We start from the raw sequence: 27132 nt of genomic DNA on the forward strand, positions 1-27132 counted from the left end.
ATGAATAAAAGTAGTTAAAAAAGTTGTTTTCCATTTTATCCATCATTGAATCCATAGTTGATTCAAGTCGTTCCATGGGAAATATGTATAATACAGAAGAAATATTATCATTTGTTGCGAACCAGATTCTGTTACTACAGGGTTATTTCTGCTGAATTTTTGCGTCTCGTACAAATTGTAGGAAATTGTTAGACTCTTTGTCACTGTGCACATGAAGCTATATGTTCAAAGACTACAGTGCAGTCTTTTTTTTAGGTGTACCATGCAAGTGTTGCATGGGACAAGATCTCTTAAGTGCATGTGTTTCTAGACATATTCGTTCCTGTGTTATTGAATGTCTCTCACAAAGTATGCAGTGTGTGTGAACTGCTAGTAGGGGCGGTCAACATGTGGCATGTGTGCCACAAGTGGCACAGGTAACCTCTGTGTGTGACATGCAGCAGATCAGAGGGGGGACATGCAGCACAGTAGCAGATAGGGCAGGAAGAAGGGGGAAAGGGGCCAAGAGGCTTCCTTGGCTGACCAGAGAAATCCAGAGCAGCCTACGGGCAAAAAGGGAGGCATATAAAAAGTGGAAACGGGAAGAGATTACTAAAGAGGAGTATACCTCCTCTGCTTGTGCGTGTAGGGAGGCAGTTAGACAGGCCAAAGCTATCATGGAGCTGAGGATGGCATCCCAAGTTAAGGCTAACAAAAAATTTTTTTTTAGCTATATAGGGAGTAAAAGGAAGGCCCAGGGTGGAATAGGACCTCTACTAAATGGGCATAAGCAATTGGTGACGGACAGGGGGGACAAGGCTGAACTCCTCAATGAGTTCTTTGCCTCAGTGTTCCTAAGCGAGGGGCAAGACAAGGCTCTCACTGAGATTGTAGAGAGGCAGCAGCAGGGCACCAGACTACCAAGCGTAGACCCTGAGATGGTGCAGAGGCACTTGGAGGAACTGGATGCCTTTAAGTCGGCAGGCCTGGATGAGCTCCATCTGAGGGTACTGAAGGCACTGGCCGACATCATTGCACAGCCACTGGCGGGAATATTTGAATGCTCGTGGCACATGGGCCAGGTCCCGGAGGACTGGAAAAGGGCCAATGTGGTCCCCATTTTCAAGAAGGGGAGGAAGGAGGACCCAGGCAACTATAGGCCAGTCACTCACCTCCATCCTTGGCAAAGTCTTTGGAAAAATTATCAAGGCTTACATTTGCGAGAGCCCGGCAGGAAAAATTATGCTGAGGGGAAACCAACACGGGTTCGTAGCAGGTAGATCATGCCTGACTAATCCAGTCTTTTTTTATGACTAGGTTACAAAACACCTGGATGCAGGAGTAGGGGTTGACGTCATTTACTTAGACTTCAGGAAGGCCTTCGATATGGTATCCCACACCATACTGGTGAACAAATTAAGAGGCTGTGACTTGGATGACTACACAGTCTGGTGGGTGGCGAATTGGCTAGAGGGTCGTACCCAGAGAGTCGTAGTGGATGGGTCGGTATCGACCTGGAAGGGTGTGGGCAGTGGGGTCCCGCAGGCCTTGGTCCTTGGACCGATACTCTTCAATGTCTTCATCAGTGACTTGGATGAGGGAGTGAAGTGTACTCTGTCCAAGTTTGCAGATGACACACAAATGTGGGGAGAAGTGGACACGCCAGAGGGCAGGGAACAACTACAAGCAAACCTGGACAGGTTGGACATATGGGCAGAAAACAACAGAATGCAGTTCAACAAGGAGAAATGCAAAGTGCTGCACCTAGGGAGGAAAAATGTCCAGTTTACTTACTGCCTAGGAAATGACCTGCTTGGTGGCACGGAAGCGGAAAGGGGTCTTGGAGTCCTAGTGGACTCCAAGATGAACATGAGTCGTCAGTGTGACGAAGTCATCAGAAAAGCCAATGGCACTTTATCGTGCATCAGCAGATGCATGACGAACAGAACCAAGGAGGTGGTAATTCCCCTCTATCGGGTGCTGGTCAGACCGCAGTTGGAATACTGCATGCAGTTTTGGGCGCCACACTTCAAGAGGGATGTGGATAACCTGGAGAGGGTCCAGAGAAGGGCCACTTGTATGGTTAAGGGCTTGCAGGCTAAGCCCTATGAGGAGAGACTAGGGCACCTGGACCTCTTCAGCCTCTGCGAGAGAAGGTTGAGAGGCGACCTTGAGGCTGCCTATAAGTTCATCTTGGGGGCACAGAAGGGAATTGGTGAGGCTTTACTCACCAAGGTGTCCCTGGGGGTTACAAGAAATAATGCCCATAAGCTAGTAGAGAGCAGATTTAGACTGGACATTAGGAAGAACTTTTTCAGTTAGAGTGGCCAAAGTCTGGAATGGACTCCCAAGGGTTGCTCTCCCCTACCCTGGGGGTTTTCAAGAGGAGGTTAGATAGGCATCTAGCTGGGGTCATCTAAACCCAGCACTCTTTCCTGCCTATGCAGGGGGTCGGACTCGATCTATTGAGGTCCCTTCCAACCCTAACATCTATGAATCTATGAAAGTTCAGAAAGCAAAGCAGTAAATTGGGCAGGAAGCACAGGGTAGAAAGCAGAAAGTGGAGCAATAGAGTGGGCAAGGAAAGGAGATTGGAGTAGTACTCAGGGAGGATGCAGGACTAATTTGTGGAACACCTGCCAAAAATTTTGGCCCCTACTAGTCTGTCCCATAAATGTAACAAGAATAAATAGTCTTATTATACTGACCACCACGTTACAATGATGAAACAGTTAGCTGTAGCACATTGAAATAGACCTAGAAATATACACTTAATTGTCCTTTTCATGCAGTGTAAAATGAACAGCCATCTGTGATCTTTTGTGAAAACTCCTACAGAACATAAATATATGAATAACACAACAAATCAGTCTTCTGATACTCTAATAACTTATAGAGGTATGTTCATACAGCACTGCATGGTAACAATTATGGATTAGTTTACATGATGGATGATAACCACTTCAACATACTGTAATAGCTTGATAGAATAAAATGTATAATCAAAATGAATAGCATCGTGTGACAGATTCAAAGCATAATGGCAAAAAGTTTGATTGAAATAATAGTAACAATGACAGCGAAATAAAAGTGATGTTGAATTAAAAGCGAAAGGTCACTTATCCTAATAAGAACTGAAATCTAAATAAGTATTAACAGAAGTGTCATGCAGAGGACAGATGTTGCTCAAAGGTAGTTATGCTGAAGGAGACTGATGATACAGTTAAAAGCCTGTCGCTACCCTTCCTGTATTATTTAAGCAACAAAATCAAAGTGGAAGAGAGATTATTTCAAATGAGATTAGAAATGAGATGGAGGGTCAAGGAAGGAAAGGTGCAAATAAGATGTTCTATATGATGGGATCTGTGGAGGGCAAAATTCTCAATGACAGTAGTAGTATTGTATGGAATGGAAGGGAGGAAAGAAGTGCTGTAAGACTTGACATGGGCAGACAAGGTTCTTTGGGTGAATCTGATATCTTTTATTAAGCCAACTTAAATAGTTGGGGAAAAAAATTAGCAAGCTTTCGGGTTTAAAAACCCTTCGTCAGGCTAAGGAAGCCTCTGCAGTTGGTGTGTGCTCTTCCTAGATGGAATGAATAGTAAAGAAGCCAGAGGCTGGGCTGGTATGCATGCAAGACAGGCAGTCAGTGAAGATGTCGATTGAGGAGGCAGTGGGTGAGACACAGGCTGGGTGGAGGGGGGAGAGAAAAAGGGGGTGAATGTAGCAGTTAAATAGTGGAGAGGTACCTGGGGAGATGGGTGTCAGGCAGGTTTATGATGTGTCATAAATCCAGTATCTATATTTAGTCCATGATTTTTTGTATCCAGGAGGTTGATGAGGTGAAGTTCATAGGCTCATCTCCGAGAAGTGTTTTGTAAGTTCACTTTGAGGATTAGAATGGAGAGATTGGAGAGAGAGTGGTTTTCTTGTGAGAAATGTGCCCCCACAGGTAATTGGGTATTCTTGTCTTTGATAGATTTCTGGTGTGCGTTCATTCTGGCGCGCAGTTGTTGTTTTGTTTCTCCTGTATATTTTCTCTCAGGGCATTTGGTGCATTGGATAAGATATTACATTTCTGGAGGTGCAGCTGTAAGATGCAGGGATGCTAATGGCTCTGTTGTGGGGTGTAGTAATTGTGGGGGTGTTGGCAAGTTTTGCATTTCTTGTCATGGCATGGTCTGGATCCATTTGATGTGTTCTGGGCCTGAGGAAGTTTGCTTCTGGTGATGAGGTTAGTGAGGTTTGGTGCTTGTTTGAGGGCTAGGATGGGTAGTTCCAGGAAGATCTCTTTAAGAATAGGGTCTCTTTCTAGTATGGGTTGCAGTTGTTTGAGGATTTTTCATATGGGTTTGAGGGAGGGGTGATATGTCATAACCAGCAGCGTGCAATTTGTGGGGGGTTTTCTTCTGTATTCCAGCAATTCTTCACATGGTATCCAGGTAGCTCTTTCAAACGTGCAATCTCTCTCTCTGGAGGAGTGTCCTTGTTGGGGAAAACCTTTTTAAGATTGGTGAGGTGAAATACCAAGTGTTCTCCTCAGTGCAAAATTGTTGGTATCTGAGGGCTTGGCTGTGTATGACAGGTTTCTTGGTGCGTTTTAAGGTGATTTCTGGTTCTGTGCAGATATGTATATTGGTCTGTGGGTTTCTTGTATAACGTGGTCCGTATTTTACCATTCTGGATACTGATCATTGTGTCTAAAAAGGAGATGTTGGTGCTGGAGTATTCAAGAGATAGTTGGATGATGATTGTTAAATTTTTTGATGGAACTCATTCAGAGATCACAGGTTTTCAGCCCAAATGATGAAGATGTCATCAATATATCTTAAGTATAGCAAGGGTCTGATGGTGCAGTCCTTGAGGAGTTCTTCTTCCAGGTGGCTAATAAAAAGGTTGGCATACTGTGGTGCCATTTTGTGCCCATAGCTGTGCCCATGATATGGAGGAGGTGTTGGTTATTAAAAGTGAAATTGGCGTGTGTGACGATGAAGTGTGTAAGGTCAGTAATATATTTGGGTCTGTACTCTGAGTTGCCATCTTGCTCTTGTAGGCAGGGCCTATCATGGGGAGGGGGGTGCCAGGAGGGCCATTTGGCCTGGGCCTCTCATTCACAGAGGGCCTCAAATTTAGACTTTTGACGTTATCTCCAAATGAGGTTATACATACAGACACAGAGATCCACTGACAGGATTGAAAGAAGAAGAAAAAAGCTAGAAAAGCACTTGTTAAATAAAAAAGGAACATTTATTACTAATTATTGCATTGTATTTTGAGCCTCTCTCGACCTCTGAGAGGGCCTGCTCGTAGGTATGTAATGCAGGCTTGGATGCCATCCCAGTGTGGGATGTTGGTAAGCTTGTAACATCCATGGTGGCAAGGAAGACCTGACAGGAGTTCAAAGGAAACAATCGGAGAATAATGTGCCTTGTTTTACATTATCTTGGGTAAAGACCTTTCAGTTCAAGCCTGTATGTGAAAATGATGCTCCATGTTAATTGTAGGAATTTTCTGGGTTGTACCTTGCTGAAGGCGTGCAACATCAGTTGGTCTCAGTTGTTACAGATTTGCTTTTTCATTTGAACTGTCTGGTAGCAGTATATCAGATACCAACAAGTTATGTGCATGTTCTTAGCTTAGTCGTTTTTTTAAGACCAAGTCTGAACATGACATCACTACAGCTCTATATACAGACAAGGTTTTCTTTGACCAAATTCGCTGAAGAATATGCACTGCCAAAAGTAATCTATGTATATTGCAAATATTTATTGCTTTTGGTTTTTATTTTCTCTTTTGTATTGGCATAAATAAGACCCATTGGATTTGACGTAGCAATTTACAAGTTTAGAACAGTACAACCAAGTAGAAGCTACTCAAAGCTAAGAACTGTTCTGTTTCTTATGGCATTTTTTGGCTTGTCCATAAATTAAGGACCCCACATTTGCTTTTTATATCTTTGGAAGATTGCTCCTTATATATTATCTTTAATCTTCCCATCAAAAAGATTAAACTTTATTATTGTTTGTTTACCAATTTGCCTTCAGTTGCTATTAGAACTATCATTTGCAGTTACTAACAAAATGTAATTGCATATTAAGAGCTGGTCGTTCCAAGACTGATGTTTCCAAAAGTCCCAGATGTGGATTTACATAATAGACCTTAAACATATATCAATTATATTTAAAATATCTGTAAATATTCTATGTATATATCCAATAGGCAAATTTGGCCTAAGGTTAAAGCCATTTATAGACTACTCTGTGTACATGCATGCAAAATTTTAAGACCTGTTTCTACTGAGAATACTGGTGTTCGGTATTTTTTTAATACCCTGGGCTTTGCTTTTCTTAAGAATCTTATTTTAAGGTGAGCTAGATAAGATCACTACTTAGTAGGATGTAGAGGGACCCAGGCCAAGTGGCCACACCAGGGTGGGTCTGAGTGCTGCGCACTTAGCGGGTGTCTCACTCCCCTATTTTCACATCTCACCTGCCATGAGTTGGTGCACCTGTATGAGGCAGTAGTACCTGATTGTATAGGGCTTGCTGAGACCAGTGTAAATCACACCACCCCACCCCACACCCTCAAATACCCACAACACCCACCCTCACACACATATCCATGTGCCCATCCTCACACACCCACTTCTTCTCTCCCTCCCCCCCCCCCCAATGTACAAGAGTAAGGCTTTATTTTGAGCTGTTATGCAATTACCTCTATATACACTACTCAACCCCCCACGCACACAAATCAGGACAAAAAAATATTTTTGAAATAAAATTAAAATGCGTTATAGTAGGTGTTTTATTTTGAATACATTGATATATTTTTATTTTTTTTTATCTCTAATATGTGAAAAGGATATCTTCTAAAAGATTGTGGGTGCAGCCCTTGACAGTTCACCAAAACTCGTTAAATGACCCACCAGCCAAAATAATTGCCCACCCCTGTTCTAATGTATTTCAGAAGTGGAGGTATTATGACAGTAAAGTGAAAAAATGTGTAAAGAGGCAAAAGACTTAGACTGATATTCTTTAAATATATTTATATATGAAATGTGCATATATATATGCATGATTAAATAAATAAATATAAATTGTTTAAATATATATTTATATACATTGGGTATGTATCATTTTGTTACCTGTATTACATTTAATAATGTCTAACAATTATTCCACATGTGACTACCCTTGTTGTTATCAGAGTAATGACAATTTCTAAAGGAGTTTAGATGAAATCTGAGCCTTATTAAATTTTCAAACGTGCAAGGATTTCATAGAAGACAACTTGATGATTTATTAATTCTTGTAATAATCTCTCTACAGCTGACAGCTACTTTACGGAACTTGGCTGACTTACGTCAGTCAAGATGCCAGCTCCTGTGCAGTGATGCCATTTCAGAGCTCTGTGAAGTCTTGGAGCAGCGTATAAGTGATAAAGATGTGTGTACCAATATCGCCAGGATATTTAGGTACGAAACACTGTTTTAATAATCATTTAAAAAAAAATCCAGAAAACCTCTCCTTCTGGGGATCTATGCTTTTACCCATTAAAGTTAATGGCTGCACAGCGAGCAATTTGAAATGGGCAGGCTCAGGCAGTTCTATTTGAAGTGATAGAATCATAAAAAAATAGGGTTGGAAGAGACCTTAGGAGGCCATCTAGTCCAACCTCCTGCTCAAAGCAGAACCATCCCTAGCTAGATCATTCCAGGCAGGGCTTTATCAAACCAAGCCTTAAAAGCTCTAAGGATTCCACCACCACTCTAGGTGTAACCTGTTCCAGTGCTTGACTACTCTCCTAGTGACAGTGTTTTTCCTAATATCCATCTTAAACCTCCCTTGCTGGAATTTGAGACCATTGTTCCTTGTTCTGTCATCTGTTACCCCTGAAAACAGCCTAGTTCCATCCTTTGGAACCCCCCTTCAGGTAGTTAAAGGCTGCTGTCAAATCCAGCCCCCCGAGTCTTCTCTTCTGCAGACTAAATAAACCCAGTTCCCTCAGCCTCTCCTCATAAGGCACGTGCTCTAACCCCAAAACCATTTTCGTTGCTCTCTGCTTGACTCTCCAACTTGTTTACATTTTTCTATAGTAGGGACAAAACTAGGCACAGTATTCCAGATGTGGCCTTACCAGTGCAAAATAGAATGAAATAATTACTTCCTTCAACCTGTTGGCAATGCTCCTACAAATGCTGCCCAGTATGCGTTTAGCCTTCTTGGCAACAAACACACACTGCTGACTCATATCCATCTTATTGTCCACTGTAACCTCCAAGTCCTTTTCTACAGAGCTGCTGCTTAGACGGTCAGTCCCCCGGCTGTAGCAGTGCATGGGATTCTTTCATCGTAAGTGAAGGACTTTGCACTTGTTCTTGTTGAGCCTCATGAAATTTCTTTTCGTTCAATCCTCCAATTTGTCTAGATCACTCTGAATCCTAGCTTTACCCTCCAATGTATCTATTGCACCTCCCAGCTTGTTGTCATCCATGAGCTTGCTGAGAGTGCAATCCATCCCATCTTTCTGATCATTAATGACAATATTGAACAAAACTGGTCCTAGGACTAACCCCTGGGGCACTCCACTTGATACCAGCTGCCAGCTAGACATTGAGCCCTTTCATAGATTTCATAGACATTAGGGCTGGAAGGGACCTCGGAAGATCATCGAGTCCAGCCCCCTGCCCAAAGGGCAGGAAGTCATCTCGGTTCATAGGATCCCAGCAAGATGAGCATCCAGTTTGCTCTTGAAGGTGTTCAATGTAGGCACTTGAACCACCTCCGGTGGCAGGCTGTTCCAGACCTTGGGGGCTCGGACAGTAAAGAAATTCTTCCTTATGTCCAGCCTGAAATGGTCTTGTAGTAGTTTGTGACCATTCGACCTAGTCGTCATCCCTTGGGGCACTCTGGTGAACAGACGTTCCCCCAGATACTGGTGGTCACCCTTGATAAACTTATAGGTGGCCATCAGATCACCCCTGAGCCTGCGCTTTTCCAGGCTAAAGAGCCCCAGGGCTCTCAGCCTGTCATCGTAGGGTCTGCTTCCCTGACCTCTGATCATGCGCGTGGCTCTTCTCTGGACTCTCTCAAGCTTCTCCACATCCTTTTTGAATTGTGGAGCCCAAAACTGGATGCAGTACTCCAGCTGCAGCCTCACTAAGGCCGAGTACAAGGGGAGAATGACGTCCTGGGATTTGCTTGAGAAGCATCTATGGATGCAAGCCAGCGTTTTGGTCGCTTTACTAGCCGCAGAATCGCACTGCAGGCTCATGTTCATCTTGTGGTCACTGATGACCCCCAAGTCTTTTTCTTGCATAGTGCTAGCCAACATAGCACTGCCGAGCCTATAAGGATGCTGCGGGTTTTTCTTCCCAAGGTGGAGAACCTTGCATTTATCGGCGTTGAACACCATCAGATTCTCGTCCGCCCACTTGCTGAGCCTGTCCAGGTCAGCCAGGATCACCTGCCTGTCTTCTGGTGTGGATGCTTTGCCCCAAAGTTTGGTGTCATCAGCGAACTTGGCCAGTCCACTTCTGACTCCAGTGTCCACATCATTAATGAAGATGTTGAACAGTATGGGTCCAAGGACAGAGCCTTGGGGGACCCCACTGGTCACAGGACACCACGATGAGTGACTTCCATCAATTATTACCCTCTGGGTCCGACCCCAGAGCCAGTTTTCCAGCCAGTGGATCGTGGAGGACCCAAGGCGACAATTGGCCAGTTTCTCTAAGAGGTGATTATGGGAAACCAGGTCAAAGGCTTTTTTGAAGTCAAGATATATGACGTCAATCTCTTCTCCCTTGTCTAGGTGATAGGTCACCTGGTCGTAGAAGGAAATGAGATTGGTCAAGCAAGACCTACCCACAACAAACCCGTGCTGGCTATCCCTTAAGACGTTGGCGTCAGACAGTCCATTAAGGATGGCCTCTTTAATAAACTTTTCTAAGATCTTCCCCGGGATAGAAGTCAGGCTAATGGGCCTATAGTTAGCCGGATCCACTTTCCTCCCTTTCTTGAAGATAGGCACCACATTGGCCTTCTTCCAGTCTTCGGGCACTACACCAGAGTGCCAAGAGTTTTCAAAGATCCGTGCTAGAGGCTGGGCTATGATGCTCGCCAGCTCCTTGAGTACCCTGGGGTGAAGTTTGTCAGGGCCGGCTGACTTGAGGGTATCCAGCTTCTCAAGATGTTCCTTCATGAAGTCAGCATCAATGGAGGGCAGGGGATCACCCTCACCCGGACTTCCCTGTCCCGTAGCGGGCATGGGTGTCCCATGGGACTGATGAAAGACCGACACAAAGTACCTATTTAATAGGTTGGCTTTTTCCTGGGCGTCAGTTGCCAGTTGCCCCATCTGGTTCAGCAGGGGTCCAATGTTGCCCCTGCTTTTCCTCCAGCTCCCCACATATCTGAAAAAGGACTCTTTATTGTCCTTGATGCTCAAATCTAGTTGGAGTTCAGTTGCAGCCTTGGCTTTCCTGGTCTGTTTCCTACAGGACCGGACCAGTGCAGAATAATCCTCCATGAAGGTGACTCCCATCCTTTGTAGGCCTTTCTTTTTAGCCTCAGGAGGTCTGCTAGGTCCCTGGAGAGCCAGGGGGGCTGCTGTGCCCTCTTGCTGCCTTTCCTCCGAGATGGAATAGACTTAGTTTGTGCATTGAGGATCGCTCCCTTGAGGAGCAACCACTCTTCTTGAACTACCCTTTCTCTGTGGTCATGGTCCCTTAGGGCCTCACTGACAAGCCTCCTGAGCTTGTCAAAGTCGGCTTTCCTGAAGTCAAGGACTTCCGTGTTGCTGACTGACTTGCCAGCTTTTCGGCGGATGGTGAAGGTGATCAGCTCGTGGTCGCTGTCACCCAGCTTCCCACTGATCACTAGGTTGCCGACTAGGTCATCCCCAGTAGCCAGTACCAGGTCGAGCAGCGCTTTGCCTCTCGTTGGCCCATAGACTTCTTGAGTCAGGTAGAGGTTGTCCATGCACAAGAGGAAGCTTTGCAACCGCTCAGATTTTGCTGAGCGATCCTCCCACGAGATTACTACCTGTTGATCCTGACAATCCAGCCAGCTTTCTATCCACTTTACAGTCCATTAATCCAGCCCATACTTGCTCAGTTTGCTTGCAAGGATGCTGTGGGAGACGGTATCAAAAGCCTTGATAAATTCAAAGTATATTATGTCCACTGCTTTTCCCGCATCCACATAGCCAGTTATCTCATCATAAGGCAATCAGGTTGGTCAGGCATGACTTGCCCTTGGTGAATCCATGCTGACTCTTCCTAATCACCTTCTTGTTTTCCAAGTGCTTAGAAATGGATTCCTTGAGGACTTGCTCCATGATTTTTCTGGGGACTGAGGTGAAGCTGACTGATCTGTAGTTACCTGGATCATCCTTCTCTTTCTTAAAGATGGGTGCCATATTTGCCCTTTTCCAGTCATTTGGGACCTCCCTGATCGCCACAAGTTTTCAAAGATAACGGGCAGCGGCTCTGCAGTCACATCAGCCAACTCCCTCAGCACCCTCGGTTGCATTGTATATGACCCCATAGACTTGTACACATCCAACTTTTCTAAATAGTCCTTAACCTGTTCTTTCATCACTGAGGGCTGCTCACCTCCTCCCCAAACTGTGCTGCCTGGTGCAGTAGTCTTGGAGCTGACCTGGCCTGTGAAGACCAAAATAAAGAAGGGGTTGAGTACTTTGGCCTTTTCCTCATCATCTGTCACTAGGTTTCCTCCTCTATTTAGTAGGGGACCCACATTTCCCTGACCTTCCTCTTGTTGCTGATATACTTGTAGAAACCCTTGTTGTTACTTTTCACATTGTCCCTTGCTAGCTACAACTCCAATTGTGCTTTGGCCCTCCTGACTTCATCCCTTCATGCCCAAGCAATATTCTTATACTTCTCCAAGCTTCCACTTACAAGCTTCCTTTTTGTGTTTAAGCTCAAGCTGGTCACTTGCCACATTTGCTAGTCTTCCTGCGTATCAGGATGGTTTGTTCCTGTGCACTCGGTGAGGTTTCTTTAAAATACAACCAGCTCCCTTGGACTCCTTCCCCTCTCAGACTGGCCTCCCAGGGGATCCTGCCCATCAGTTCCCTGAGGGAGTCCGTCTTCTTTTCTGAAGTCCAGGGTCCATGCTCTGCTGCTCTCCTTTCTTCCTTTTGTCAGGATCCTGAACTCAGTCATCTCGTGGTCACTGCTGCCCAACTTGCCATCCACTTCTACATGCTCCATCTTCCTTGTTTGTGAGCAGTAGAAGAGCACATCCCTGTGTTGGTCCCTTCAACATGTGCACCAGGATGTTGTTTCCAATGCTTTCCAAAAAGTTCCTGGATTGTCTGTGCACTGCTGTGTTGCTGTCCCAGCAGATGTCAGGGTGATTAAAGTCCCCCATGAGAACCAGGGCCTGTGATCTGGAAACTTCTGCTAGTTTTCTGAAGAAAGCCTCATGTACCTCACCCTCCTTGTCTGGTAGTCTGTAGCAGACACCCACCACAACATCATTCCTTGTTACTCTCCCCTTTAACCTTAACCCAGAGACTTTTTCAACAGGCCTATCTCCAGTTTCATACCGGAGCTCTGAGTAATCATACAGTAGGGCTGTGCAAAGCTTCGGTCACTGGTTCAATTTGGCAGAGATTCAAATCCAAATCAAATACAGCCCATTTCGCACACCCTATCATACAGGTGTTTTACATACAGCGCAACTCCAATTCTTCCTGCTTGTTTCTGAGGCTCTGTGCATTTGTGTACAGTTACCTGAGGTGACTAACCCTTTGTCCTATGTTCTAATGAAGAATCAGGCCTCCCCTGCTGTCCCCTCCTGCTTCTGCTTCCTCCAGGTTCCCCGCTTCCCCACTTACCTTAGAAATGATTGATTTCTTGTATTAACTTGCTTTGAAAAGCAAGGCATAACTCTGTTTTTATGATAACTTGATTTACCGTATTAATATTCATAAAGCTAAGTATCATAGCCCTACAAGCTTGGAATTATTTTAGCTTTTAGGATGGTTTTGTTATGTTTAAAAAGGAAGGATAATTTAATATATTTGTGTCTTTAATAATCTTATTGTAATAGTTGTTTAAAAATGAAATTTGAAATGATCTTATTTGTAATTCATACTTTGCAGTAGGAATTGCATCTGTTATGCCCCAAAATATGAGGTGTAGATTCATAGTTATTACTTGAAACGTTACAGGTCATAGCAGGAGATTAAGTTATAGGAGACGGGGCTTCCTTGTGCAGATGGGAGGTCACTATTTAGTTTCTCTAGAAGAATATCACTACAGCACTATGGAAGCCCATTGGTTGTTCCCCAAAAAGATATGCTGCCTCTGAAGGAGGTCTGGCAGAGAGAGAGATACCTAGAAAGTTTCCTGTTCCAATATGAATAGCCCCTTCAGCTTTGTCTTCACTTGGAAAAAAAAGGTGTGCTTTTAACCCTAAACAGCTAACTCAAGGTAAAATCCTAGTGAAAACATTTGTAGTTTTCATGCAAGTCATTCAACCTGCTAACTCATCTGATCATAGAAATATACTGGTTGGTAATTGCAGGATCATAGTGTTGGAAGGGAGGGAACTCAAGGACCATCTGTCTAGTCCAGCCCTCTGCATTGATACAGTATAGGCTTTGTGGTTCCTAAACCATCCCAGATAGATGTCTCTCCAGCTTATTTCTGAAAAACTCCAAATAAGAAATTTCATCAGCTTTCCTAAGCAGCTTTTCCCATTGTCTTATATATGTTACAGTTAAGACGTTTTCCTGAGATTTGATCTAAATCTATTTGCTGTATTTTAAACCCCTTACATCATGATATCTCCAGACTAAACAAATGTACTGTATTTACCCAAAACCAAGATATTTTTCAATATAAGGCAACCCCCCAATAATTAGATTCTAGACATGGAAAAATTGTTTGTTATAATTTTCCATGTGTAGAATCTAATAACTGGAAGGTTGTCTGAAATTTGTCCTCCATGCTGCTGCAGTAAGGCAAGCAACAGTAGGGGGACAGGCATCCTGACCCCCACCTTTTACCACCCCACCCCACCATGCCTGTGCCCCCTGTAGGAGCTGCAGCAGTCTGTCTCGCGTGCCCCCCCTCCATCCACCTTGTTCTCAAATACAAGAGAAGGGGGTTCCTCCCTTCCCCCCCCTCCCATGTTGAATGGGGCAGAGCAGGAGAATGAGAATTTGGGCAGAGTTGACTGAAAAACTTCAAATACTGAATAATAAATAGACTAGTAAATTACTTGAGAATTTTGTAGGAGCTAGCAAAAAGGCTGCTGGTGAATTTGTGGGGGTAGAGAGTGGGAGATTTGCCTTTGCCTTTGGTGTTGTTGTGAGTTCCTCTAGCTCATGACTACAAGGGTTCACTGGAAAAGTTCCCAATCCCAGCAATCATCCATCCTCAGACTTCTACTAACAAGGTTACCCAGTACTAAAGGGAGCGTGCTGCAGAGAACTGCTGCTTAAAGCAGGCAGACCCTGACTCTACAGTTTGTATAGTATGGTTTCCAGGGGTTCTCTCCACTTCCTACCTTCAGTATGCTTTCTTTTATTGAATCTGGTCTCCAAAGATGGGTCAGTTCTAGAGTTGATTAGAACTATGAGTAGTTTTCCCTGCAAGGAGAAAGTGGTTTTACTTCTAGCTTGTTAAAATACCAAATGATGTGGCCGCGAAGGAGGCCTTTTTGTAATGTAATATAAACTACGCTTCTACGGTAATTCCACCAAACATTTTCTAGATCCCATGTATGATTTAGTACAGGTACAAACTTGGATTTTATTATTTGAAAATTTTCAGTTCATTAGGCATTATCTTGTATTTGCTGATTATGGGCACTGATTTCTCTCTTGTGATCTGGGTGTTGATTTGGCACCAAAAAGCTATACAGTAAGCCTGACTATAGCTAACAGTTGCTATTGTATAATAAAAGCAATACCTGAGTAGCACAGACCAAAGAAATGCTGTTCTTTAACCTTTGAACATTACTACAGCCTCCATATTTATTATCTTCTCATGTGAAATATTTAGCTATCTTCTTTGAACAGAATTTACATTTTCAGATCAGTTCATATTGTTCTTTTTTCTGTCCCCATAAATATTATAGCCTGTTCTGATCCTACTTGATTCTGCAGATATCATGGTGTGTAAACCAAAATATGTCCTTGCTCTTATGTGTAAGGATAAGGGAGAGATATACAGAGCTATAGCAGCCAGAAGGAGCTATAATGTCAGGGCAGTTGCAGGAAGGAGTGTTCTTCATTGCTAATGGTGAAAGATACGTTCCATCAGTACTAAAATCAGGCACTGGTAGGTGTGCAGCAAGGATAAGGACCTGTTCTCGTCGTCAGCCTGGCTTCCTGTGCTGACTTGAAGTTTTCCTCTTAGTGCTTAAGGGCTACTAACTTTGGTACTCTGCCTAGACTTGGCATATGGGTTGTGGAAGGCACCTTATACTCTCTTTTTTCCTTAGTGTACTAGAACAAGAATAGTTAGACTTTTACTCATTGTTAGTGGCACACAACCATAATAATTGTTGCTATAAATTCAACAGAGTTCAGTATTGTGCTGTTATGCAACTGTCTGCATGCATGTGTAGCAGAAGGGAAAGTACTGGCATTTGATTTTGTATATTGGAAAATGTTACTTGAGGCTTGAAAGTAGATTGTTTTTTATATTTTGCAGAAAAGATAAAATGCTTTCATTCATTTATATTTTATTTTTATATATTTATAGCAAACTTTCTTCCTACAATGACTGCTGTGCAGCTTTAGCAGATTGCTCCAGATGTTATATCTTATTTTTAGTCCTCCTAAACAAACACCAAAAGAAGCAGGTCAGTTTTTTTCATCTCTCTCTTTTTTTTTTTTTTTTAATCCTGTGTTGTGTCTCTGTGTTACTGTATGTGTGTAAGCCCATTTTCAGTGACCTACTTTCCTGTGCATTTATGAGATAAAAAATTAGAACAGTTGACAGCATTTCTAAGTAGTAAATTATTGAAATGGAATCATTTAGATTCAGGGCAGCAGGGAAAGACAGACAATTGATTAACTTGTCTGTCCTGAGCATACATGAAAGCTGCCTTCTGAACACTTAATATTTTTCAGGTTTTAAGCAATTATTAAAGCAAATAATTTATTAAATAGAAAAATTTTCTGTATTTAAAATTGCTTGATTACTGGTTGAGAAACTCAGTGTAAAAAGTTATAACTTATCGGTACTGTATTTACTCAAATATAATACAAGTTTTTCCCCCCCAATCAGCATGGGGGAAAAAGCCCCTTGTTTTACCTTTGCATACAGGAAAATCTCTTCATTAAATACATCACCTGTCATTAAAATGCTGCCAGAAGCAGCACGTATTCAGTAATGGAGAACAGCTATGAAGCCGACTGAATGCAACCCATGCTGAGCATTCCTGGAAAACACATGGCCCATATTGGGCAAAAGTAGTCATGGGAACCTACCACAAAGCTCAGCCCTTCTCAATAAGATATAGTGCCTGATAAGCTCAGTCCACCTCTGTCAAATTTTTCAACTCATGGTGAACCATAAGAACCTAAGAATTGCTGTTTACTAGGTCAGGCCATAGGTCCATCTTGCCCAGTATTCTGCATAAACACCGTGGCAGAGAGTGGACCCTGAAAGGGTGCACTGGGTATGGCCAGGGTTTCTTCCTCCACTGCTCCTTTTTAATTTGTAGCCTCCAGCATTTAAAGTCTAGGAAGTTCTAATTCAGAGGCTGTATCCCTAACTCCCATGCTCAATACCTACTTATGCCCTTTTCCTCCAAGAATCTGTCCAATTCCTCTTTTAATCTAGCTAAACTGCCAGCTTCAACAACATCTGGTGGAAATGAGTCCCACCCTTTAATTACATGCTGTACGAAAAAGAATTTCCTTTTGTTAGATTTACATTTACTACCTACTAGTTTTATTTTGTGACCCCTAGTTGTTTTATTTTGAAAGAGTACATAATAAATCCCTATTTACCTTTTCTTCACCGTTTAGTGTTTTGTAAACCCTTATTATGTTCCCCCAGAGCATCTTTTTTCCCAACTAGGCCTACTCTCTTTAGTTTCTCCTTTTATGGAAGCTGTGATAAGGGTGACTTCCAGGCCTGGTGCCAATACCAGTCTGTCCCTGTCTCTAGGCAAACCACACACCTTGCTCGCCTGCCACTCCTCGTTGTTATCTAATTAAGATGTTAAGTAGTCAGGAGGCTGCCCTTTGAGTGCCCTAGTTGTAACGGGGCAGTGCTTACACACTCCAGCCTCCCATTACATGTCCCATGCCTTGCAGATGTTTCCTCCAGTGTTTGCATTGGTTCTTCCTTTAGACAGGCAAACATACAAATGTACACAAACACACACTGGGCCCCTGGCCCCACATACTGGGCTTGCAGCCCTCTGTTCCCCCTCACTGGGGCTCCTCTGGGATCTTCCACCCCGTGGGGCTCAGGTGGCCACAGCCGTGCCTGCCCCCCTCTCAGGGCTGCTGCAACCTCAGGTCTCATGGGGAGCCTGGGTGCTGCTCCAGGTCCCTCCACTGACCTGGACCCTGCCTCAGGACTCCTGTGAGCTGGGGCTCCCCTTTGTAGATTGAATCCACCAGGGATGTGGGGGATGGGGTTTTTAGGTGCCCTTCCTTGCCTTTCACTAGGGTGGTATCTTGCCTGGCATTTCTTGAGGGTTCCCATGACACCAGGAGCCCCACCAAGCCACCCTTCCCCAGCAGGGTGTGATTTCAAGTCACGCCCAGGACCGATGAGGCCTCCTCCTTCCCCATAGCCTCATCCTTACCTCCAAGATGATCCTGGAGCCAGAGCTCAGGAGGGAGATGTTTCTTCCCTGCTGGCTGGTCTCAAACTGCTCTCCCCACCTGCAAGGAGCTGAGCATTAAATGGCCGCCTGCATCAGGCACCTGCCTTCTCGCTGGTCTAGCCCTTAAAGTAATGGAGCACTAAGGCTGCTCTGTACAGAAGCCCCTCCATGCTATTGATCATCCTCGTTGCGCTTCTCTGTACTTTCTCTAAGTTCTTCTATATCCTTTTTGAGGTGAGGGTACTAGAACTGGACACAAGATTCAAGGTGTGGATACACCATGGATTTGTAAAGAGGCATAATAATACTTTCTGTTCTATTTACAATTTCCTCCTTAATAATCCATACCATTTAGTTTGCCTTTTTGACCGCTGCTGAGCAGTGAGCCAGTGTTTTTAGCAAACTATCCACAGTGACTCCCAGATCTCTTTCCTGTGTGGTAACAGCTAATGTAGAGCCCATTGTAGTGTAGATATAGTTTGGGTTATTTTTGCCCAGTTGCATCACTTTACCCTTATCTAAATTGAACTGCATCTACCATTTAGTTGCCCATTTGCTGTTATGCTAAATCCTTCTGTAATTCCTCATAGTCTACCTTGGTCTTTATCACTTTGAATAACTTTGTGTACTAGTCAAATTTGGCCACCTCGCTACTTGCCTCCTTTTCCAGATCATTTGTTAATATGTTAAACAGTCGTGGTCCCAACACAGATTCCTGGAAGACTCTGCTGTTTACTTCTTTCCATCCTGAAAACTGACTCTTTATAGTCACTCATTGCTTTCTATATTTGAGCCAATTACTAATCTAAGAGTGGACATTCCCTGTAGTCCCATGACTACCTAATTTAGTTAAGAGCTTCTGATGGGGGACCTTGTTAAAGGCTTTTTGGAAGTCCAAAGATACTGTGTCAACTAGATTGCCCCAATTCACCTGCTTATTGACAGCCTCAAAGAACTATAATAGGTTGGTGAAACATGATTTCCCTTTGACAAATCTGCATTGATTCTCCCCAATAAGTCATGTTCATCCATGTGCTGAACAACTCTTTCTTTTTTGTTTCTAGCATTTTTCCAGAAACAGAAGTTAGGTTTACTGGCCTGTAGTTCCCTGCATCCTGTCTAGAGCCTTTTTTAAATATGGAGTCACATCGGCATCCCTCCCTGTAGAAACAACTCAAAATAGTGAACCACTACATTGAATACATTTCAACTTCCTCTTCACTCCCACAGCTGAGCAGCACCTTTCTTTCCCATTTCCGATGTTTCCTATTTCTTCACCAGCCTTAAATGTCTGGCAGACGTCACAAAACTTCTCTGTAGATGAGAGGCTCTGTTGCCCCCTCTCTGGGCCCATTGCATCTGACCTGTGTGGCCCCATCCTCCGTGAGGTAGAGCCAAACCAGGTGGCTCTATGCCTCATCTGCATATAAATTTGTGGAGAGTTCCAGGACTTGTAACAACACATGGTTCCAGTCATTAGTGAGGAGCCAATTAGCAACATGGATTCTTTGTGAGGAGTATCTGGATTACACACACATAGTGAGCAGTGCTGAGCTGTGGGGTCACCATGGCTTGAAATGCTATTGACTCTGGTGGGGCCCAGCCTAATGAACTATGTGATAAATTATAAACTTTTTGGCTTTGGACTAATATCATGCATAGTTTGTACTATATATAAGTAAGTACAAAAATACTGCTTAAAAGTATGTTTGTAGAATACTTGTACTAAATCTTCCAGCAATTTGCAAAAAAAGATGAAATGGATCAATTCTGGATTAACTAAATCTGTAAATACCTGTAGTAATTTGCACATATATGCAAATTAATACTGGTATGTTTATTTTGAAGTCAATGTTTTTTGGTTCCCTGTGTTTCAGATTAGACGCGGATTGCTCCTTCCCTTGTTTTATTGTGCTTAGAGAAGCAGCAGAGCCTAAGCAGGGTCTCATAGTAAGAGGGGGAAAGGGCTAACCTACAAAGATTGAATCAATTCAGGCTCGGCTTTTTGAATGCCTGTCCCTAGCCTGGGTCTAGTTAATGACTCAACTTGCCTTCTGTTGCTAATCTGTCCATTCTCTGGCCCTCCTGGCTATTTTTGTGAAAACCTACTATTGCATTGAGCTCAATTATATAGTCAGCCCTCAATAACGCTAGATAGCTACAAGGTACCTATTGTTTACAATCAGTCATTTATAGTGATCATAGATTAATATTGAACAGCCACATGCCCTTACTGGAGGTGCTAATGTTGCTGTTATATTTATTTAAATTAATAAATTTGCCTCTCCAGTGCTCTTGAGAGCATTATTGGTGTTCCCTCTGCTTTGAGGCATCCTAGTCTTACAAGACGATGATTTTTTTTAAGTTAGCTGATTTTATCTTCTGCAGTATTTCAGTGATAAGTTTCAATATCTGCTTGTGGCTTCTATTTTTATTTTGAGTTAGCATGATGTCTTTTCTCCTAGATCTATACTTTCATCATTTTATTTTATAAAACGTTTTTTTCAATTCAGTAGTGCCTGAGATGAATACAAAACCATAAATTTGAATTACAAGCAGACCCACCAAATCAATTAATTGTTATTATGACTGGCCATTAAAGAGCCATTAAAAATTATAATACAGTATTTTCTCCTAAGATCTCTTTATGTACAAAGAAATATCATTCAGGAGATATTAGGATATAATTAATAATTGATAATTGAGTCTCTCTCTCTCATTACATTTTGCATATGAAAAAGATACTTCCTAGGATAAATATTTTGAAAAATCTTAAGGAAATCTTCCTGCTGATTAATCTAAACAGCCACAGAGGGTCACCCTTTCCCTTTCAGTATTTCTGACAGAATGCCTACCTTACAAAGTGTATGACTCTGGAATATTCTGGTTATGATGTGTGTATTTCTTTAAACAGGTTTTAATAGGAAAATATATGCTCTTGGCACATAGTTGACTTTGAGTATGTAGAGCTCAGACTTACAATAACTAGGGACCTACTTAATTCACAGTTTGGTAGATTTTGTGGAAACTGCAAAATCTTGGATTGTCCGCAAAATCCATGAAATCAGCAACATCTTAATTAAAATAAAATGCTGGCCCTCCAGTGGGAACCAGCGGTCAGTGCTGCTGGGAGAGGAAGGCACCAGCTGGTGAGGCAACATGAAGGGCAGCCAACAGGATGGCGGCTGCCCCCTTGTCCCTTCTCCCCCCATCTCTGCCAATCAGCACCAAGAGACAAAGGGCAACCAGCAATCAAGATTGAGGCTGCCCCCACATCCTTTCTTCCCCTGCTGGGGCCTCTTTGCCAATCAGCACTGAGGAGCAGGGCCACACAAAGGGATGCTAGCTGTCAAGATGGCAGCTGCCCCCTCATCTCTCCTCCCTAGCCTTCCGCTGCCCCCAGGCTTTTCCACCACTCACTGCTGAGGGGCAGGGCCTCCATGAAATGCCCTCAAAATCATCTCTGCATGCTACTAGCAGGCTGTGACAAAATACCTTTTGTCTCACCACAATTTAGGTAGGCCCCTAACAATAACCAAAACTGTCTCATCAGCTAAAATCACAAACAAACTTGCTGTTCATAGTACCAGTTGGTTACTGCTATAACCTACAGGTCCATATCTTTAGACAGACATTTGGTTGGAATATCTTAGGAATGATCCTGTGTTGAGCAAGGAGCTGGACAAGGTGACATAATGAGATCCCTTCCAGTCCTACTTTCCTATGAACCTATGATTATAGAACCATAGATTTGAAAAGGACCTCATGGGTCATCTGATCCAACCCCCTGAACAAATGGAACAAACGCAGGATTTGCTGTTCCTAACCATGCCAGTAAAAGTCCTATCCAGCATCTCTTCTGGAAAACCTTCAGCACAGGAGATTTCATAACTTCCATAACCAAGAAGGTGAAAGCAATCTTTGAATGTTTAAGCAGTAGAATGGCAGGAAGGACTGGGAAGAGGGAGTTTTATTTTTACTTAGTGTGCTTTAGATCTTTATTAGAATATTCTATATGGGGTGTGTCTACACGTGAAATTTATGTTACAATAAACTCCGGAGTGTATTGCACTAGAGTTTATTGCTCCCATGTGCCACGTTTACAGTTGTGCCTGGGACCACGGCATGTTGAACTGGGTTGGAGCAGCCCTGGCCAGCAGAGGGTCGGGGGGTCAGCCTGCCAGCCTGGGAGTGCTCTGACCCAACTCGGCGTACTGCGGAGGGGCTGGCAGCCCCCCCACTGAAGCACCCTGGTACTCCAGCCAGCCTCATCAGCATCTACATGTGTGTTGCTTCTCACTAAAAAATGCCACCATGGAATAGTACTTGTGGTTACAATACTAACCATCGGACTCGATGATCTATTGAGGTCCCTTCTGACCCTAACATCTATGAACCTATGACGGAGTTAATTAGTTTCCTGTGGCCTAATAGGGGTGCACCAATAGAGATTTTGGGGGCTGATATCGATAGACGATTTTTAAAGAGGCATATCAGCTGATACCGATTCAATTTCTGATACAGTTTGGAGAGCTGTGTGAAGCTGGTAAGTTTGTTGAGGTGGAAGGGGAGGGGGGAGGGAACAGGTGTGGTGGGATGCATCAAGGCCCCTGCAGTGAGAGAGGGAGTGAGACTGAGGCAGGGGCTGGGACAGGTGTTGCTGAGCCAGGGTGGGGCAAGGTGTAGGACAGAGCTGCAGCTTGTCTCGGGGGGGGGGGGGTGCAGAGAGGTGGGGACAGCTCCTGCTGCTGTGTGCACCCCAGGAGGGCCTGGGGAGGAGCCCACATCTGTGTGGGGCAGGGCAGCTGGACCTAGGGCCAGGGCTGTGCTGGGCTGTTCTTGGTGGGGGCTGGGCCAGGCTGTGCTTGGGGTGGGCAGTGGTGCTGGGACAGGGGCTATGGTGGAGGGCTGCAGCGATGCCAAAATCCACCATAGCCCCCCAAGTGCAGCCTAGCCCAGCCCCCCCACTGGGAAGAACCCTGCACAGCCCCAGCCCACAGCTGCAGCCCGCCCTGCCCCATGCAGATCTGGGGGGTACATGCCCCCCCGTGCCCCCCCACAGTGCATGCAGCATCAGGAGCTGTTCTCTTCCCCCAGTCCCCAGATAAGCTGCAGCTCTGTCCAGTGCCTGCCCCAGCCCCACTCCCTCCCTCACCACAGGGGTCTTGATCTGCCCCACCCCTTCCTTCCCCTCTCCCCATCCACCACAACAGACTTACCAGCTGCACTCAGCTCTTCAAGCTGCCAGGCTGTGCTCCTCACCGCCTACACGCTGTGCTTTGGCTGCAGGCATACACAGGCCATTTATCAACCACATTATCAGCCACATTAGGTTGTTTTCCGACACAGCCAATTTTCTTTATATCGGTGCCAATCCAGACAGTTCATTAGCAGAAAAAAGCATTACAAGAACCAGTGACTGGAAGCTGAAGCTAAACAAATGAAGACTAGAAATAGGTGCCTGTTTCTAAGGCTCATGACAGGCATTCAGTTAAAGGCACTATGGAATCAGATCTTCAGTCCCAGCAATCACTCCTCCCGACTTGCCACACGTGTGTGGCAGGAGGCATGTTTGTCAGATCAAGGATCAGATTCTAGTCGCACCCTGTTGCTGGTGTGGGACATGATTCTGGGCTCAGCATGCACTGGTAAGTAGCAAGCCAAGGGCCTGGTGCTTCCATGTCTCAGAATGCTAGTCAGTATTCCTAGGCATTGGAGCACACAGGAGCCAGGGGGTCCATTATTCCTCTGTGATTGGGAGTGCTGATCAGTGCCAGGGGAGTGCTGCAGAGCCCTGCAGGGGTCTGGTGTGCACCTTCAGCTAGGAGCACTGATCAACTGACTGGGATTCCAAGCCTTGGGAGCATATGGGAGTCCTGAAGGGCTCTGGTATGCTCCTGAGTCTGGAAGTGGCCACACTTTCAATTAAAGGTGCAGTGGGAGCCAGCCACAAAGTGATTACACCTATTTTATTCCCTGTTTTATCGCACCATTAATTGCTTGAGCTACTTATTAATTAAGGGTTACTAATTACTGCTTCCTTACAGGTTATTACTTAAGACATGATTAACTGGTTAATCACATCTGAAGTGTAACATCTGCCAGTGGTCTAACAGTGAGGGTAACTAACTACCAAAACACTTTATCTAGGGACATTGTGGCTAGGGACAGAAATTATACATAAACTGGTTTAAGTAATAAGAAACTGATTTAAACCTTTAACAGAACAGAAGTTCAGTGCACATAAACCAGTTTCAGAATGTCTGAAACTGGTTTAAGATAAACCTGATTGAATATAGTATCAGACTTAACTGATTTAGGTCAAACTGGTTTATGAAACTTCTGTCCCAGACCCCTTCTTGGTTAAATTGTAGTCCCTCAGTATGCCAGCATGCTTTGCAGCTCTGTGCTGTGCTGTCTGCTCCAGCTAGAGCAGTCTAACTGGAGCAGTGAGGGCTGGCTCACTGGCCGGCTTACTGCTCCCCCCACAGGCAAACCCCAGCTAGTGTCTGGGGCCAGGGACAAGGATTAAACTCACCTTCCCCTGACTACAGAGCTGCTCTGTTCTGCTGGCTTGCTTAGTACTGGCTGCGACTGTGGATTACAAATCTCAGAGGCACCTGGAAGCAGGAAGAGGAAGTGATGAACAACCCTGCAGAGTCCTGCTGTTGTGCTTGTGGACAGCAAATTCTAGAGACTTCCGGCAGCAGTAAGACGAAGCAAACACACAGCCTATGCTGCCTATGTGCCAGAGCACCAGGCTGTAGCACCCCCTGGCTTCTGGCTTGAGCCACTGCAGGCATGTGGCTGCGTTTCCTGAATTAAAAGTGAATGTCTGTTCATTTGCTTACTGGTTCAATATTTGTAGCTTAGATGAACCTGCAAAAACTGGATCAATTCAGGCTTGGGTTTTTTGACTGTCTGTACTTAGCCCATGAGGTCTCCACCACTTAAAGTATTTAAGATAAAATTGATGACTTTTTAAAAGATATGATGCAACTCAAATAGAAGTGATGGTTGCTGCAGTAATTAAGTGAGGTCTTGTGTTGTACAAGAGATCAAAACAACATTAATAATATTAGATATTTCTGGTCAAAACATATTAATCTGTGAACTGTATGAATTTTGAATTCATTAATCTATTTTCCCAAACGATGAGGTAATTTTTTTCCCCAAGTGATGAGTCCCTTTCTAATGAAGTTGGGTGTTTCTTTCTCCTTCGGTGCTATTTATGTTCAGGTACTGAAATGAAGAACCTCAAACCCTATAGCTTTTTCTTTTAGGTGCCTCCTTTGCTAGATACCTGCAGGATCATTTTTCCCTCTGGCTTTCCTTTTTTGAAAGCGAAGATTTATTCGCTTTCAAAAAAGATTTTAGTGAAAGCGAAGATTTTAATTATTATTTATTAATTATGGAACGTTGATTATTGCTAATTTTAATTTTAAATTTTCAATTACAGAACGTTACTTTAAATTGTGTCCTGAACCTGTTTGGAAGAGTTCCCTGCTGGTTTGACATGACTTCTATTAGTTTGTTATGGGATTGACTACCATATGTGGAGGATGCTGCACTCAAATTTTCTTTCCAAGACCTAGTGGCAAAGCTGAAAGTCAGATTTCCTTGTGCTGGCAAAGTACACTAGGAGTGATTAATTCTAGTAAAGAGTAGACAGAATTACCTTCCTCAAACTGTATAACACAGGAGGAAAAACAGATATTTACAGCCAGAGATTCAGTAGAAACCCTGTGATGGAATCTTGAGTTTTTAGCTTGCCTTTTATTCTCCCTTAGGCTAGGTACAGTCAGTCAAAAAACCCGAGGCTGAATCTATTCAGTCTTCGCAGGTTAGTCTAAACTGCACAGATTAAATTGAAACAGAAGTAAACAGACCTTTGATTCAGGAAATGCAGCCACATGCCTGCAGCAGCCCAGGCCTGAAGTTGGGGGGGCCACGCTAGAGCAAGGTGCTCTGGCTGCACGTTTAATTCCTCTCTGGAGGTCTCTGGAGGCGCGTTTCCACGTAATACCTCTCCTGTTACCACATTACACTTTTCCAGTGTCCACATTACAAAATCCCCATTAAGTTAGCTAAATCGTGCCTTGTATCCACATTATCAGCTGATTTGATTGTTTTAGGTTTTTTTCTTTGTGATAATTTAAAGCATCTCTGACATGTTTTATTTTTACCTCCTAAATTTCTTCCATAAGGGTTATTTTTATTGTTTTAAATTTGTAATGTGGATCTGACTTATGCCTGAAAACATGATTTTTTTTTCTTCCCCTGCTTTGCAACTATTGCATCACCAGGTACTGCTTGGGTTCACTTGTAAATCCACAGGAATCCATTGAAGTTCATCTAATTTCTCCTGCACTGATTCAACTGGACACTAGGTGCTAATCTTGCAAATTTTTACTGATTATTTTATTCCTTATTTTAGATTAATGAAAAATGAGATTTCCAAAAAAACATGTTCCGCCTTTTCACATACACCTCACTTCTGGCTGTCCTTATCAGCCTCAGCCACATTCCACCCGGACACCAAATATTTTCTCCTGCCCAGATTTGGGGAGGCACCCCCACCCCTGTGTTCCCCCAACAGTGTTGCTATCCCCTACCCACCCTTGCTGTGCTGCCTGCTGCTTATCACAGTGAGCCAGCTAGCCAAGCCAGCCTCAGCCTCTTTCCACCCAGACCCCAAACTTTTTTTCCCCCAAACCCCCACTGGCCAGCCAGCCTCAGCCACTGCTATTTAATTCCGCTGCTCCCCCCAGCCACTATTTTCCTGCTCCTATTCCACCCTCTTTGCTTTTTCCTTCATTCCAGCAAGCACACGGAAGGTCGTATTGTATTAAAAAAATGTTAATAACCTAAATTAACTTAATAGATTTCATAGATGTTAGGGCTGGAAGGGACCTTGAAGATCATCAAGTCCAGCCCCCTGCCCAAGGTCAGGAAGTCAGCTAGGGTCAAAGGATCCCAGAAAGATAAGCATCCAAACGTTTCTTGAATGAGTCCAGAGTAGGTGCCTGCACCATTTCTGGAGGGGTCTATTCTAGAACTTGGGGGCTTGGACAGTAAAGAAATTTTTTCTTATGTCCAGCCTAAAATGGTCTTGGAGGAGTTTATGACAGTTGGTCCTTGTTTTTCCTTGGGGTGCTCTGGTGAACAGATGTTCTCCCGCATTCTGATGTACACCCCTTATGTACTTGTAAGCAGCCGCAAGATCCCCCATGAGCCTGCGCTTTTCCAGGCTGAAGAGTCCCATGGCTCTCAGCCTCTCTTCATAAGGCCTGTTCTCTTGCCCTCTGATCATGCA

General features: G+C 44.0%; 1 protein-coding gene across 9 annotated transcripts in view; it reads left to right on the forward strand.

Moving 5' to 3' along the window:
- Nucleotides 1-27132, forward strand: part of ARMC2 (armadillo repeat containing 2) — a 192561-nt gene that overhangs the window by 93221 nt on the left and 72208 nt on the right. For all 9 annotated transcript variants that reach the window (XR_009463941.1, XM_059732709.1, XM_059732706.1 and 6 more), the window contains exons 11-12: nucleotides 7308-7453; nucleotides 15731-15830. Coding sequence is in view for 8 of the 9 variants with exons in the window: in XM_059732709.1 (XP_059588692.1) it covers nucleotides 7308-7453; nucleotides 15731-15830 (246 nt within the window). In the remaining variant the exon portion in view is untranslated. The remainder of the gene's footprint in view (nucleotides 1-7307; nucleotides 7454-15730; nucleotides 15831-27132) is intronic.

This window comes from Alligator mississippiensis, chromosome 1 (assembly GCF_030867095.1).
Source record: "Alligator mississippiensis isolate rAllMis1 chromosome 1, rAllMis1, whole genome shotgun sequence".
NCBI lineage: Eukaryota > Metazoa > Chordata > Crocodylia > Alligatoridae > Alligator > Alligator mississippiensis.